The 15,269-nt window shown below is 35.3% G+C and overlaps 1 protein-coding gene across 12 annotated transcripts in view; it reads left to right on the top strand.

Annotated features, from left to right (window-relative positions):
• Positions 1–15,269, top strand: part of EYA1 (EYA transcriptional coactivator and phosphatase 1) — a 372,737-nt gene that overhangs the window by 245,260 nt on the left and 112,208 nt on the right. For 11 of the 12 annotated variants that reach the window (XM_070802666.1, XM_070802669.1, XM_070802667.1 and 8 more), the window contains 2 exons: positions 5,007–5,089; positions 5,491–5,677. The exons of the other annotated variant lie outside the window; for it this stretch is intronic. In XM_070802666.1, coding sequence (XP_070658767.1) covers positions 5,007–5,089; positions 5,491–5,677 — 270 coding nt within the window. The remainder of the gene's footprint in view (positions 1–5,006; positions 5,090–5,490; positions 5,678–15,269) is intronic. 12 annotated transcript variants of the gene reach the window in all.

The raw sequence follows: 15,269 nt of genomic DNA, 5'->3' as shown, positions 1-15,269 counted from the left end.
AATAGAAATAAAGTGCAAGATACATGTAATGCACTTGAATCATCCTGAAATAATCCACCCCCCACCCCAGGTCTGTGGAAAAATTATCTTCCATGGAACCAGTCCCTGGTGCCAAAATGGTTCGGGTCTGCTGTCTTAGAGGATGGATCCTAATGGAAGAAGGGAGTCTGTTTTTCCTGGTCGTGTCTCGCCCTTTCTCCCCTGCACCATCCATACCTAAGTCTGGTACATGGCAGCCTTCTGCACAATTGTGTCTTGTCTCCCAGGCCTGTGTAGAGTAGGAAGTGGGTTTAGTAGCTATACACACAGAAGCTTTTTTGGGAGTATTGTCCTTGCTGCTTTGCCTTTGCTTTTTGGTGTTCTAAGCTTTGGTGAAATTCATCTGGTCGTACTGGTACCCAGTCTGAATCAGATCAGCTATTAGAGTGGGACACTTTGTTCCCTGGGGCTTCTCTGGTGGCTCAGATGGTAAAGAAACAGCCTGCAATGCTGGAGACCCAGGTTTGATCCCTGGGTCAGGAAGATCCCCTGGAGAAGGGAATGGCAACCCACTCCAGTATTCTTGCCTGGAGAATTCCATGGACAGAGGAGCCTGGTGAACTATGGTCCATGGGATCCTAAAGAGTTAGACATGACTGAGGGACTTTTATTTCACTTTGTTTGTTCCCTGTGTGCTTTGTTTAGCCCAGCTCAAGGGCCACAATACCCACAACAGTCTCTGAGAAACTTCCATTCTGTAAATGCCTGATGAGTGTGATTCCTTTCTTAGTATAAGAAATTATGTGTGAGGCTGCAGTGTGTATCTGTGTGGGTGAGTGGTCAGCATTCCTAGGAAGAGACAGGAGAAATCTAAGAGACTGAATTCACACCACGTGCTGTTCTGTGCTTAAGTCGTCGGTCATGTCCGACTCTTTGCGACCCCATAGACTGTAGTCACCAGGCTCCTCTGTCCGTGGGGATTCTCCAGGCAAAAATACTAGAGTGGGTTGCCATGCCCGCCTTCAGATCTTCCAACCCAGAGATTGAACCCAGGTCTCCCGCATTGCAAGCAGATTCTTTACCATCTGAGCCACCAGGGAAGCTCAGGTAGGGCCTAATAAATAAGCCCTGATAAGTTTGAATTTGATCCTGAGGGTATTGGGGGGCGTTACTTTTTGAACAGGGGAGTAAGAAGATGAAATGTGTACCTTAGAGAAAGTATTCTACTGCTGGTGTGGAGAATGAGCTCGAGGGAGCCAGAAGCTGGGCAGGAAGCTAGGAAAGGAGGTTCTTGAAGACATCCAGTGCTGGTGGCCTGGACTAAAAGTTGAGCAGCTCTCTGTCACACATGGAGGTGGGTGGGGAGGCCCTACTGGTCTGATTCTGGGGGTTAAAAATTAATATTGCCTGAGCCTGATTCTCCCCAGCTTGTCTGCCTTTGCCTGACATAGATCCTTGTGGAAGTTGCATTAAGTCTCGTAGGCCACTGGAGTGCCGTTAAACTCCTGCTCCTGCATATGAAACGGAATGGAATCTCAGCCTGCAGTCAGCCAGTAAATGAGTGTAACTTATGGTGAATTCCAGCTAATGTACAGTCACTGAAGTAGCATGAAGTCTGGGAAGTCACTTGGGTACCATTAAGAGTACTGAGCTGTGATTTACATGGTCAGACCCCAGTGGCCTATATGTGCCAGTAGAGCTTCCATGGTCTTTTCTACTTTGTTCCAGGGAATAAGTTATGGAACAAAAACATCCATTTTAAAAATATATTTTCTATATCCTATTCATTTTCTCAGTGGATGGGGATTATTGAGGTCAGTATTTACTGTTCAAAAATTTGTAGTATAAATAAAAGTAGCAAGTCAAACCCAAAAATGTGTAGTCGAAATGAAAGTCACAAGTCATAACCCAGAGTAATTTTTTCTATCAAATGTGTGTAATAAAGTTTGAAAAGTATTGATAGTCACACTCTTATCCACAATAAATTTGAGTTTTTTACAAGGAATTTTTTAAATGTTCGTTATAAGTTTGTCATATATTTATATAGATATATAGATTTAATATTAATTTTCCCTGATATATAGATATATAGAAGGAATACATATGCCCAGGAAGTCCATTGTTTAAAAAGAAAAAAAAAAGCTAATGTTAACCTGATAAGCCCTAGAGGTCCATGCCTGTATCTTAATCATTCTTCTTTCCTCATGTATTTATCACCATGAGCCCAGTATTCAATACTTTTTTAATGACTGTGTGGTTGCCACATGCAGATGAACAATATGAAAAACCTACCTAGTGATACTCCTACTTTTGAATGGTGGAATACGTATTAGTTGTGTGAGAACTTTCTGCTTTTCTATAATGGGTGTTCTGGGAACTTTGAACAACTGGTCTTCCTAAAATTTACAAACGAAACCTCAAACATGATTCTGTGATAACATTTAAAAGTACCTTAGGAAATATTTTCTTTTCTTAATAAAAATAGCGAGTCCTTGACTGGTTTTTCAAAGTGTGTAGATACTTGATAAAATAATTTTAGATATGCAAGATATTGCCATACTTCTCTAGTTTGGGAAAGTCAAAAGAGGGAGAAGATACATAAATACAGTAGAGAATTTTAGAAAGTTTTACTGGAATAAACAGTAATGGTTCTGAACATTTGTGTGTTACTATGGCTTGTTCGTTATATTTTCCAAAACTTCATTTGATCTGTTTAAGAAGCCTATGAAATAGAGTTTTTGCAGCTAGGGAAATTATATCTTAGAGCAGTTAGGTGATTTGTCCAGAGTCCAAACAGCTCATAAGTAATGAGCTGGAAACTCTACGGTTTTCTGACTCTTTGGCCAATACTTAAATGTTCAGTAAGCAAGTACATAATTAATGTATATTAACTAGCACGTCATACCTGAAGGCATCTGTGAATAGGTGGTTCACACTGAAGACATCCTCCTTAAACCACCAACACATTTACTGCCTAGACTGCTCATTTGCTGCAAGTTTTATTTTTAAAAATGGTTTTTTTATTTACAAAAGTAACACAGGTTCTGAGTAGAAAATTTTAAAATGATCATTGGCTCCACAAATATTCTGTGACCATAGATTGCACCCCTCCATAGACTTTTGTGCTTTTCAGAAATACTCTATGCTGTTCAAATGTTGCAAATGAGATCACAAAGAACATCTTCATTGCTTAAGTTTTTGTTTTAAAAAATTAGTATGCAACTATTTCCCATGTTGTTAAATGTCATTATGATACTATTTCAACAGCTTCATGATATTCCATTTTCTGAATAATGTCTATTAAGGACTCGGGGTTACTTTCTGTGTTTGGTTATTAGAAACAACACTGAAGAACATCTTTGCTAACTACCTCGTAGTATAGATGATATTTTTTTTTTTTTTAGAGTAAAAGCCTAGCAATATAATTACTGGGTTAAAACGGTATATAAAATTCTTGACTATGACCAAGTAGCCCAGTAGCTTGTCTTATTTAATTTGTTTTGTGTTCAAATGCCATTTTTTTATACATTTGCTAATCCCTGGCCTTTTAAAAATCTTCACTAAAATGATAGTCAAAAATAGTATATTATTAAAGATACATGCCACCCCTATGTTCATAGCAGCAGTATTCACAATATTCAAGACATGGAAACAACCTAAGTGTCCATTGACATGAATGGATAAAGAAGATGGGCTGTGTGTGTGTGTGTGTATACATACATACATACATATATATGTATATATAGAGAGATGGTGATGGACAGGGAAACCTGGCATGCTACAGTCCATGCAGTCACAAAGAGTTGGATACAACTGAGCAACTGAACTGAATATACACACACACACATATACACACATACATAATGGAATACTACTTAACCATAAAATAGAGTGAAATAATGCCATTTGCAGCAACATGGACAGACCTAGAGATTATACTAAGGGATGTAAGAAAGAGAAAGACAATCATATGATTTATATGTGGAATCTAAAATATGATGCAAATGAACCTACTTGCGAAACAGGAACAGACTCACAGACGTGGAGCAGACTTGCGGTTGCCAAGGGGAATGTAGGGTGAGCGAGCTATCAATTGAGAGTTTGGGATTAGCACATGGAAACTGTTTATATAGAATGAGTGAATAAGGTCCGACTGTATAGCACAGGGAACTATATTCAATATCCTGAGATAAACCATAATAGAAAAGAATATAAAGAAGAAGGTATGTATATATATAAAACTGAGTCACTTTGCTGTGCAGCAAAAATTAACCCAACATTGTAAATCAATTATACTTCAATAAAAGAAAAAAAACAGTATATTGTTGCTTTACATGATTAAACAAAAAGATGGTAAATCTGTTGAAGGAGAAAACTAAGATTTGCTTTTTGGTTTGAATCCTGCACAACTCTGCTGTTTGTTTTTTAGCACAGAGACATTCGACAAATAGAGTATTACCTACACAGCACATGTTCCTCTCTGATCTTTGTTTTATCAGATACTCTTAAGTGTTTCCATTTACTCTTCTGTGAAATAAAATAATCAGCTTTTTCCATGGGCCATTCAGATAACAAGTACCAGTTGGAAAGCATCTTGAACTTTTGGAAGTAGCATCATAGTTTTTGAGCTAGCAGGAATTTTAAAGATCATCTAATCTGATCCCACTACTTTACAATAATCATATTTAATGTAAAGATGTGAAAATTCTGTGCATTTTACAAATTGAAATGGAAAGCTAAGTATCTAATATTTTTACACAAATACATAATTTCATCCATAGTTTGAGTTCCTCATGTCCTTAGAAATTTAAACCTCTTTACTTATGAACTCTCAGTTGTATAGTGATACTAAAAGTGTCAGCCGTTTTATGAAACCAGAATTTTAGCTATGGCAATTTATTCTGGTTTCAAGATAAACCAAATGCATTTCTATGAACCCCAGCTCTGCTTTATCTAAATAATAATTTCCTGTAGACACATTACTCAACATGGCTTAGTCACCCATGTTTCTTTTCATTTTGTTTTAGGTAGCAGTTTTACAACATCATCAGGATTATATACAGGAAATAATTCACTCACAAATTCCTCTGGATTTAACAGCTCACAGCAGGTAATTTTAAAAGCCAGGTTGACTTCTGAAATTAAAAAAAAAAAGTGCAGTAGCTGATTTTCTTATACGAAGAAAATCAAGAGCTTTCTTAAGCTTTCTGATAGATTTTTTTGCTCTTGAAAAAATGTCTTTAGCAGTCCTATATGGTGAGTCATTTGGTTTTCAGATTGGTTAAACTTTACCTAATAATGCAACCTGAAATAGAAGAAATATGAAGAGGGAATCCAATCTTACCTAAAATTGGTTTGCATGTCTGCGCATTTCAGTCAGTGTGTGCTTGTGTGTTCCTTTGTGAATTCAGAGAAGACAGAGATGCAAACGTATTTACGGTTATACTCTGAAATGTAAGAAGGCAGCAGCTGTGTTCTGACTGGTTGTTCTTGTGTGGTTTAATTTGGTAGGACTATCCATCTTATCCCAGTTTCGGCCAGGGTCAGTATGCACAGTATTATAACAGCTCACCGTATCCAGCACATTACATGACGAGTAGCAACAGCAGCCCAACAACGCCGTCCACAAATGCCACTTACCAGCTTCAGGAGCCACCATCCGGCATTACCAGCCAAGCAGTTACAGATCCCGCAGCAGGTAATGATTTGCCTTGATTAGTCCTGCAGGCTGTATTTCTGATGGTTTAAATGCATTTTTCTACAATCATATATTCATGACAATGGTTGCACACTTTTGGCAAGTTTTAGCAAGGCCTTTAGTCAAGCAGCATGATTGTGACATTAATTTTATTTTTACTTATTTACTTAAAAGCTTTCATATGAAGTTATAAACTTGAAACTTACATGAAATAAGATGAGATATGATCTCATGTAAAAATACATGAGATTTTATTTAGTTGTACATGTACTCCATTTTCAGGGTATATATGTAGCTTTTTGGATGTATAATTATAAACATTTAGCTAGGATGCTTAACTGTAACTTTAACTAAAGTGTTGACACATGAATATAAATGACATCATCTTGAATTTAATGTTCATCATCATGAACTAGTTAATGTTTTTCAAAAAATCAAATAGCCTCTAAGGATCAATCATGGAAGATAGTGATTCTTTTGGCCTACCCTTTCCCACTCATGACCTACTGTGGATTTTATAACAATGTTTCTGAGAGTGGGCATTTTTTGTACTTCACAATATTTGGTTGTTGTTGTTCAACCACTAAGTCATGTCCCACTCTTTGCAACCCCATGGACTGCCGCATGCCAGGCTTCCCTGTCCTTCACTATCTCCCAGAGTTTGCTCAAACTCATGTCCATTGAGTCAGTGATGCCATTCAACCATCTCATCCTGTGTTATCCCCTTCTCCTGCCCCCAATCTTTCCCAGCATCAAAGTCTTTTTCCAATGAGTTGGCTCTTTGCTTCAGGTGCCCAAAATACTGGAACTTCAGCATCAGTCCTTCCAATCAACATTCAGGCTTGATTTCCTTTAGGATTGACTGGTTTGATCTCCTTGCAGTCCAAGGGAGTCTCAAGAGTCTTCTCCAGTACCACAGTTTATTTTTTTTAATTTATTTTAATTGGAGGCTAATAACTTTACAGTATTGTAGTGGGTTTTGCCATACATTGACATGAATCAGCCATGGGTGTACATGTGTTCCCCATCCTGAACCCCCTCCCACGTCCCTGCCCATCCCATCCCTTAGGGTCATCCCAGTGCACCAGCCCTGAGCACCTTGTCTCATACATCAAACCTGGACTGGTGATCTGTTTCACATATGATAATATACATGTTTCAATGCTATTCTCTCAAATCATCCCACCCTTGCCTTCTCCCACAGAGTCCAAAAGACGGTTCTATACATCTGTGTCTCTTTTGTTGTCTCGCATATAGGGTCATCATTACCATCTTTCTAAATTCCATATATATGCTTTAGTATACTGTATTGGTATTTTTCATTACTTCACTCTGTATAATAGGCTCCAGTTTCATCCACCTCATTAGAAATGATTCAGATGTATTCTTTTTAATGGCTAAGTAATATTCCACTGTGTATATGTACCACAGATTTCTTATCCATTTGTCTGCCAGTGGACATCTAGGTTGCTTCCATGTCCTGGCTATTATAAACAGTGCTGCGATGAACACTAGGGTACACGGGTCTCTTTCAATTCTGGTTTCCTCGGTGTGTATGCCCAGCAGTGAGATTGCTGGGTCATATGGCAGTTGTATTTCCAGTTTTTTAAGGAATACCCACACCGTTCTCCATAGTGGCTATACTAGTTTGCATTCCCACCAACAGTGTAAGAGGGTTCCCTTTTCTCCACACCCTCTCCAGCATTTATTGTTTGTAGACTTTTGGATCACAGCCATTCTGACTGGTGTGAGATGGTACCTCATTGTGGTTTTGCTTTGCATTTCTCTGATAATGAGTGATGTTGAGCATCATTTCATGTGTTTGTTAGCCATCTGTATGTCTTCTTTGGAGAAATGTCTGTTTAGTTCTTTGGCCCATTTTTTGATTAGGTCATTTATTTTTCTGGAATTGAGCTATAGGAGCTGCTTGTATATTTTTGAGATTAATTCTGTATCAGTTGTTTCGTTTGCTATTATTTTCTCCCATTCTGAAGGCTGTCTTTTCACCTTGCTTATAGTTTCCTTCGTTGTGCAAAAGCTTCTAAGTTTAATTAGATCCTATTTGTTTATTTTTGCTTTTACTTCCATTACTCTGGGAGGTGAGTCATAGAGGATCCTGTTGTGATTTATATCAGAGGGTTTTGCCTGTTTTCCTCTAGGAGTTTTATAGTTTCTGGTCTTAACGTTTAGATCTTTAATCCATTTTGAGTTTATGTTTCTGTATGGTGTTAGAAAGTGTTCTAGTTTCATTCTTTTACAAGTGGTTGACCAGTTTCCCCAGCACCACTTGTTAAAGAGATTGTCTTTTTTGCATTGTATATTCTTGCCTCCTTTGTCAAAGATAAGGTGTCCATAGGTGCGTGGATATGTCTCTGGGCTCTCTATTTTAGCACCACAGTTTAAAAGCATCAATTTCTTTGGCACTCTACCTTCTTTATGGTCCACCTCTCACATCTGTACATGACTACTATAAAAACCATAACTTTGACTTGAGGGACCTTTGAAAGCAAAGTGATGTTTCTGTTTTTTATTATGCTATCTAAGCTTGTCATAGCTTTTCTTAAGGAGCAAGTGTTCATTTGATGGGCCCTTTTAAATGAAACTCTATCTCCAGAAGTCTGCCTACTGTGTCTTTAATACTTCTTCCCCTCCATTAATTTTTTCTGGAACTCTTAATAGTGTATGCTTAATTTTCTGAATTGGCCTCCACCTGGGTTTCTTACATATCCTCTTGTACTTCTTGCATTCTTAACTTTTTAAAATGTCTGTCTGTCTGTGCCAGATCTTAGTTGCAGCACACCGGATCTTTTAGTTGTGCACGTGAGATCCAGTTCCCTGACCAGGAATCGAACCCAGGCTCCCTGCATTGGGAGTGCAGCGTCTTAACCACTCTACCACCACTGAAGTCCTGCATCCTTAACTTTTTACAAATATAATCTTTCCCTTCATAGATTAGAAGTGAACTATTATCCTTAAAGAAGCCGTGAGTTTTTTCCCTTTGCCTTTTACTCCTAAAGCCAGAGCCCAGTCAGTCATATTAAAATGGTCTTTCATTGTAACTCACTTCTATGACGTGATCAGAGTGTTAATTCTCAGTGGTTATCCCAAATCATGGGGCGAAAAAACTTTTATGTGATAGATGCTGATTTAAATTTTGACTGTAGGTTTACCTTGTAAATCTTAGCAAATGATCCTCCTTAAAACTCCTTTAAGTGTTTAATCATTCTACTTTTTCTCTTAAATGGGTGTAGACACTGTTTTGTTCAAGAAATCAGTTAAATCATTCTGGAAGTTAAATCATTCTTAATCTTGTATTCCAGCTAACTATAAATACAGTTTCTGCTGCATATCTCAACTCTAGACATGTTTATCTTGATTATCATATTCCAGTTACCTTTATTTAAGAAAAAAATGAGCTTTTATCTTATGACATGGCTTATATGTGGAAACTTAAGAAAAAAATCCAGATGAACTTATTTCCAGATCAGAAAGAGACTCACAGACATAGAAAAGAAACTTATGGTTACCAGAGGGTGAAGTGGAGGTTGGAGAAGTAAGAAATTAGGAGGCTGGGATTAACACTACTGTATATATAGTAGATAAGCAATAAGGACCTATTTATTGCAAAGCACAGAAAACTATACTCAATATTTTGTAATAACTTATAAGGGAAGAAAATCTGAAGAAGAATATATAAAAGACATATATAAATAAGATGGAATCACTGTGCTAAATATATAGATATATGTGTGTGTGTATATATATTACTACTGAATCACTGTGCTGTACACCTGCAACTAACATTATATTGTCAATGGACTATACTTCAGTTTTAAAAAGTAGCTTGATATAATATTCACTCAGTTCACATATATAAAAACAGTATTCATAGAACCTCATATATGTATTTTTCTGCATTTTAATTAGACTTCACATCTATATAACCACACTTGAGTAAACTTTGTTATAAAAGGAATTGAATGTCTGGTAGAAGTTACTGTAGAACTTCGCTGTCTCTCCTTGTCACATTGACTTCATGTAGGTATCAAGAGGAGAGAGAATGGTTTGTTGAAATTTAGAGATAACTTGTGTTTTTACATGTATCTTCTGGGTCATGAAAGGTTCTTGAGGACCAAAAGGAACTTTGAAATGAGGACAGATATGTGAATGTGAAACAGAAAAACTCTTTAGGGTCTGTGGAATACGATACTGAGAAAAGGAGACAGCTGAATAATTTTACTTAATTAATGACATTTTGGTTGTGAAGAGCACAGTATAAAACAAACTGAAGACTTAATCATGTTTCTTAAGTTTGATTAGAGCTTTATAAAAAGGCCATTTGGACATATCATAAAACTTTATGTCTGAAACTTGACATTGTTCTAAGTGAATTTTGTTTATAAAAGGGATGCCATGTGAAAGAGAGGGGATTAGTGGGCACCAAGCCACACCAGATGGGAAAAAGTGTGAAATTATAATTTTTGAAAAGTATATATAATTTTATTTTAAGATTAAATGATTTATTTTAGGTTTTATTTGAATGTATGCTTAGTGTTCTAGGTACTTATTTCAATTTCAATATCTTTATTGCTATAGAATAGGAATGAATTGAAGTGGAGAAAAAATAATATTTTTCAGATTTTTTTAATATTCAGCAGTTCCCACTAAAAATGTGTGTGTAGTGGATCAACCTTTTGTGTTGCATAATGAGTTCAGTGAGTTCACACATTGAAAAAGAAATGTGGATTACTTTAAAAATTCAAGGAAATTTTCATCTTTTTTTTAAACATTTGTAGTAAGACTGTGGATTCAGCCTAAGTTGTTTGGCATTCACTTTACTTTCTTACTAGTCATATAGAACATTATGGATGACAAGAGAGTATTGATGATAAAGTCTGTAAAAATCATTAAGCTAAAGAATTATAAGAATGATTTATTACATATACCGTAACATTTTTGTTTTGAGATTGAAACAGTAGTTAAAATAACATGTTTATTTTTGTTGAAATTATTTCAGGTGTTTTTTTTCCTATTAATAGTCTATTTGGTTTAAAGTCAGTATTTTGCAATACTGGAAAGTTAAATTTTAGTCATTATCTCATGTGTAACTAAGTTTCTGCCTTTCAGTTTCATGGAATTACACAGAACAGATGAATCCACAATCCATGAGTTCTTCCATGATATCCGTTCTTTATTGTTCATAGAATTGTTGTATCATAATGGACAAATAAGATGACCTTGTAAGGGCTTTTTTCAATATGAATAGGTAAGGACTCATTTTTTCAATTGAGGAGTTTATATTTTTATTGTTTTTTTGGCTATGCCTCACGACTTTTGGGATCTTAGTTCCCTGATCGTGGATTGAAACTGTAAATGGAAGCATGGAGTCCTAACCGCTGGACAGCCAGGGAATTCGCAGGACTCATTTATTTTTAATTCTACATTTTAAAATTTATATGCACGATAGTCATCTTTCAAGTCTATGATATTATGCAGTATTTGTTACAAATATGTACTTCCTTATGAATCTTAAGCTCATGTTATTTTAATATGTTTGTAGTTAAATATTGAAAGCTGTATCCTCCTTTAAGTAGACATGTGTCATACATTAAAAATAACATAATTTGAATGTGAAAGCATAATTTCAAGTTTTAAAAACTAAAACCAGTGCCTTTGCATTCATTTTAAAAAGAGGAATTTGTTAGTCATGCGTTGACACTCTTAAAAAATTGTATATCATTTGGAGATAGGTAAGAATCCATATACCTTGAGAAGTATAGTGAAATTGATCATTCAACACAATTTTAATTAACTTACTGAATTCATAAAAATTGTGCCTACTCTTCAACTAGCAATGCCAGCCTCCCCACTCCCAACTGAAGGATATCTTGGTTGCTTTCAGTTTTGGCAATTATAAATAAAACTACTGTAAGCATTCATGTAGGTTTTTATATGGACATAAGTTTTCAACTCGTCTCGGAAAATTCCTGAGTCTGATGGCTAGATTGTATGGTAAGAGTATGTTTAGTTTTATAAGAAGCTGCCAAAAGGTCTTTCAAAGTGGCTGTACCATTTTGCATTTCTACCAGCACGAATGAGAGTTCTTTTCGCTCCACATCTTTACTAACATTTGGTTTGTCAGCCTTCAGCTTTGGGCCATTCTGATAGGTGTGTTCTGCTGTCTAATTGTTTTAATTTGCACTTTCCTAGTGAAATATGATGTTGAGTATATCTTTTCGTATAATCATTTGCCTTCTGTGTATCTTCTTTGATGAGGTATCTGTTCAGATCTTTTGCCCACTTTTTAATCAGGTCGTTTTGTTGTTGAGTTTTAAAAGTTATTTGTATATTTCAGATATGTCCTTTATCACATGTACTTTTGCAAATACTTTCTCCTGGTCTATATATTGTCTTTTTATTCTTAGCATTATCTTTTGCAGAGCAGAGGTTTTTAATTTGAATGAACTTTTGTTTTTTTCCTTTCATGGAACATCATTTGGTTTAGTACCTGAAGACTCATTGCCAAACTCTAGGTTTTCTCTTATGTTATGATCTATAAAGTTTGTGGGCATGGAGTTGTTCAGAATATTCTTTTATTATCATTTTAATGTCCATAGAATTGCTAGTGATGGACCCCTCTTTTATTTCTGGTATTAGAAATTTGTGTCTTCTCTCTTTTTTGTCTTGGTTGACCCAACTAGAAATTTATTAATTTTTTGTTTTTTTCAAAGAGCCAACTTTTCAGTTCAGTTCAGTTGCTCAGGTGTGTCAGATTCTTTGCAACCCCATGGACTGCAGCATGCCAGGCTTCCCTGTCCATCACCAATTCCTGGAGCTTGCTCAACTCATGTCCATCAAATTGGTGATGCCGTCCAACCATCTCATCCTCTGTCATCCCCTTCTCCTCCTCTCACCAGCTTTTAGTTTTATTGATTTTTCTCTATTGTTTTCCTATTTTCAGTTTTACTGACTTCTAGGATTTTTAGGATTTCTTCAGCTTTTGATTTAATTTGCCCCTCTTTTTCTACTTTTCTAAGGCTTGAAGTTTAGATAATTGATTCTAAATCTTTCTTCTTTCCTAACATACACATTTAATACTGTGAAGTTCCCTTTAAATACTGCTTTTGTTGCATCCCACAATATTCGATAGGTTTTTTCTATTTTCATTTCATTCAGAATATTTTTATTTTCACTATCATTGAAACCTTACCTTCTGAAGAGACATATATTTTATATACACTTTACTGGAGAAAAATCTTAGAAATTTGATAGTGCACAGTATATATCATTTATTACAGCCATCCAGTTATTCACATTTTCCCAATTAGATAGAGAATGTGTTTTGTTTCTGAGAGAAGGGTATTACATAATACATTGACATTCTATTATCTACTATAAGAAAATTTTGGTCAGAGTGAACTCTGCTCAAATATAATACTGTAAAATAACATCAAAATTAAATCCAATATTACTTTATTTTTTAAATCATGGCTTTCATTTTAAATAACTTTTAAAATGTTAAAAGAACATGTTTTTATTTTTAAAACAATTTTTCTTTGCAGAGTTAATGATTTTTCTTCTGTGTTTAAAAACATATAGAGTAAGAAAAAAGAAAAGGACATTTTAGGATGTTTTCCTTTCATACTAACATCTAAGCTCTCATACTATCATCTCTTAGCCACTGAAATGAAAAGAATATTTTCTTTCCTTGAACTGAACCCTGAAATCTTAAGTCATATTGTTACCAACATAACTGAATACATTTTTTTAAAAAATGAGATAAAGATAATTTAACCACTTTGAGAGTCATTCACGAAGAGACTTTTGAAATTGACTTTTCTAAAAAGAAAAGCCATTCTTTAAAAAATGTTTTTATTATATGACTCATATATGTATAAATAAAATATGAGTACTCATTTGTAATCTAATTACTGTGCTATTAGTTAATTAAATTGGCTTGAAAACGTTATTCTTGTCCATAAAGTCTTAGAACATCTCACAATTATTATGACAGTGAGTATAATAATAATACATAGTAAAAGTATAATTACTGTGTTTAGAGCTTTACAACGTATTACTTGTAATCTTATAAACATACCCATGAAGTCAGTACTATCTGTTTCCATTTTACAGGTGAGGAAAATGGGCATGTAACTCTTGAATACTGAAGTTGATCAGGAATTTTGAAGCCACGTTCTTATGAAAGGGCTATTCACCTGTAACATTGTATTTTTAGGGTAGTACAAAGCAATCAGAGAGAGATAAAACCAAATGATAATCATTTTAGATCAAATGGAAATAAAAGCTAATTATGTATTTATGAATTTTAGCATGGATCACATAGAAAAGTTCCTTTTTCAAAGGATTTGTTCATTTGAATTTCTTACAAAAACCTTAATGTTGAAATCTACCTTTTCATGCTTTGACTGCATGCAGACAATTTACTGGTTAAGGTGATGTACAGGAATCTTGCCAATATTGAATTTCAAGTGACAGAGGAAAAATCAGTATAAGAGGGAATTCAATATGCATGGGAAACGATTTGTTCCCTCTGCTGCTTTGATCCTTGCCAAGACCTAGAAAGTAGAGCAAAGCTCATGAAAAACAGGGGGACATTCTTGTGCTAAGTGGCAGGAAAGCTCTGAACTCTAACAGGAGTTTGGTGAGATGGGATGAAAAACTAAACTGCCGGCCATCTTCCCAGTGAATGCAGGGAACACTATGAATGCCACATCTATATTACCTATATTTTGCTGCATGAACTGTTTTGCAAAACTTGAGGCCATATTTGCTCCTTTCCACAGATGCCTCCTGGACTTCATAAGTGTTTGCAGTTTGTTCAGCTCAAAAAGCAACTATTTCAACAAAATTTGAACTAGCATTTTGGAAACATTGTCAGCAAAACAAATATTTGTATCTAAAATAGCCAGGCTATTAAGATGTGAGAAAACAAAACAGATGTTTGGGGTTCCTGTGCTTGGTTGTCTTGATGGCATTTATTTGTCATCCACTACCCCCCTGCCCCCGACCCCAGGAATGTGTGGTGTTAACCTTATTGAGATTATAAAATTCACTTAAAAAAAAAAATCTTGCCAGGAATGTTGTCAGTGGCCATACCTTTGAATTTTAGACTTGTTTCTAGGAAGTGAAAAATCCATTGTTTTCACATTCACCCATGTGCCTCATGACTAGTTTGACTAATTTTTTCAGTTAGCTGGCATGAAATCAGGATGCCTTAGAGTCAGTTTTAGTACACTTGGATTCCAATATGTCATTCTTTCTTATATATATACATAATGGATAATTGGTATAAAAATAATAAAGATCAGAAAGCATATATTATTGAGCTAATTAGTTTACATATCTCCCAGGCATTTATCATGTCATCTTCTTTTGTAGCTAAGTGAGTCATTATTTCTGTAAAGTCTTAAGTATCCTTTGTGACTAACACAGATCAATATAATAAGTTCCTTTGTTTAAGTTGAAGGACATCAGCATTTACAGATTAAAAATTTTAATTTTATTTCTAGTTTTCTTTTTAATTGGAGGATAATTGCCTTGCAATGTTGTGTTGGTTTCTGCCATACATCAC

The sequence above is a fragment of the Bos indicus genome, chromosome 14, assembly GCF_029378745.1.
Source record: "Bos indicus isolate NIAB-ARS_2022 breed Sahiwal x Tharparkar chromosome 14, NIAB-ARS_B.indTharparkar_mat_pri_1.0, whole genome shotgun sequence".
Lineage (NCBI taxonomy): Eukaryota > Metazoa > Chordata > Mammalia > Artiodactyla > Bovidae > Bos > Bos indicus.
Note: the sequence above shows the minus strand (reverse complement) of the source record. Positions and strands in the feature narration are given on the sequence as shown.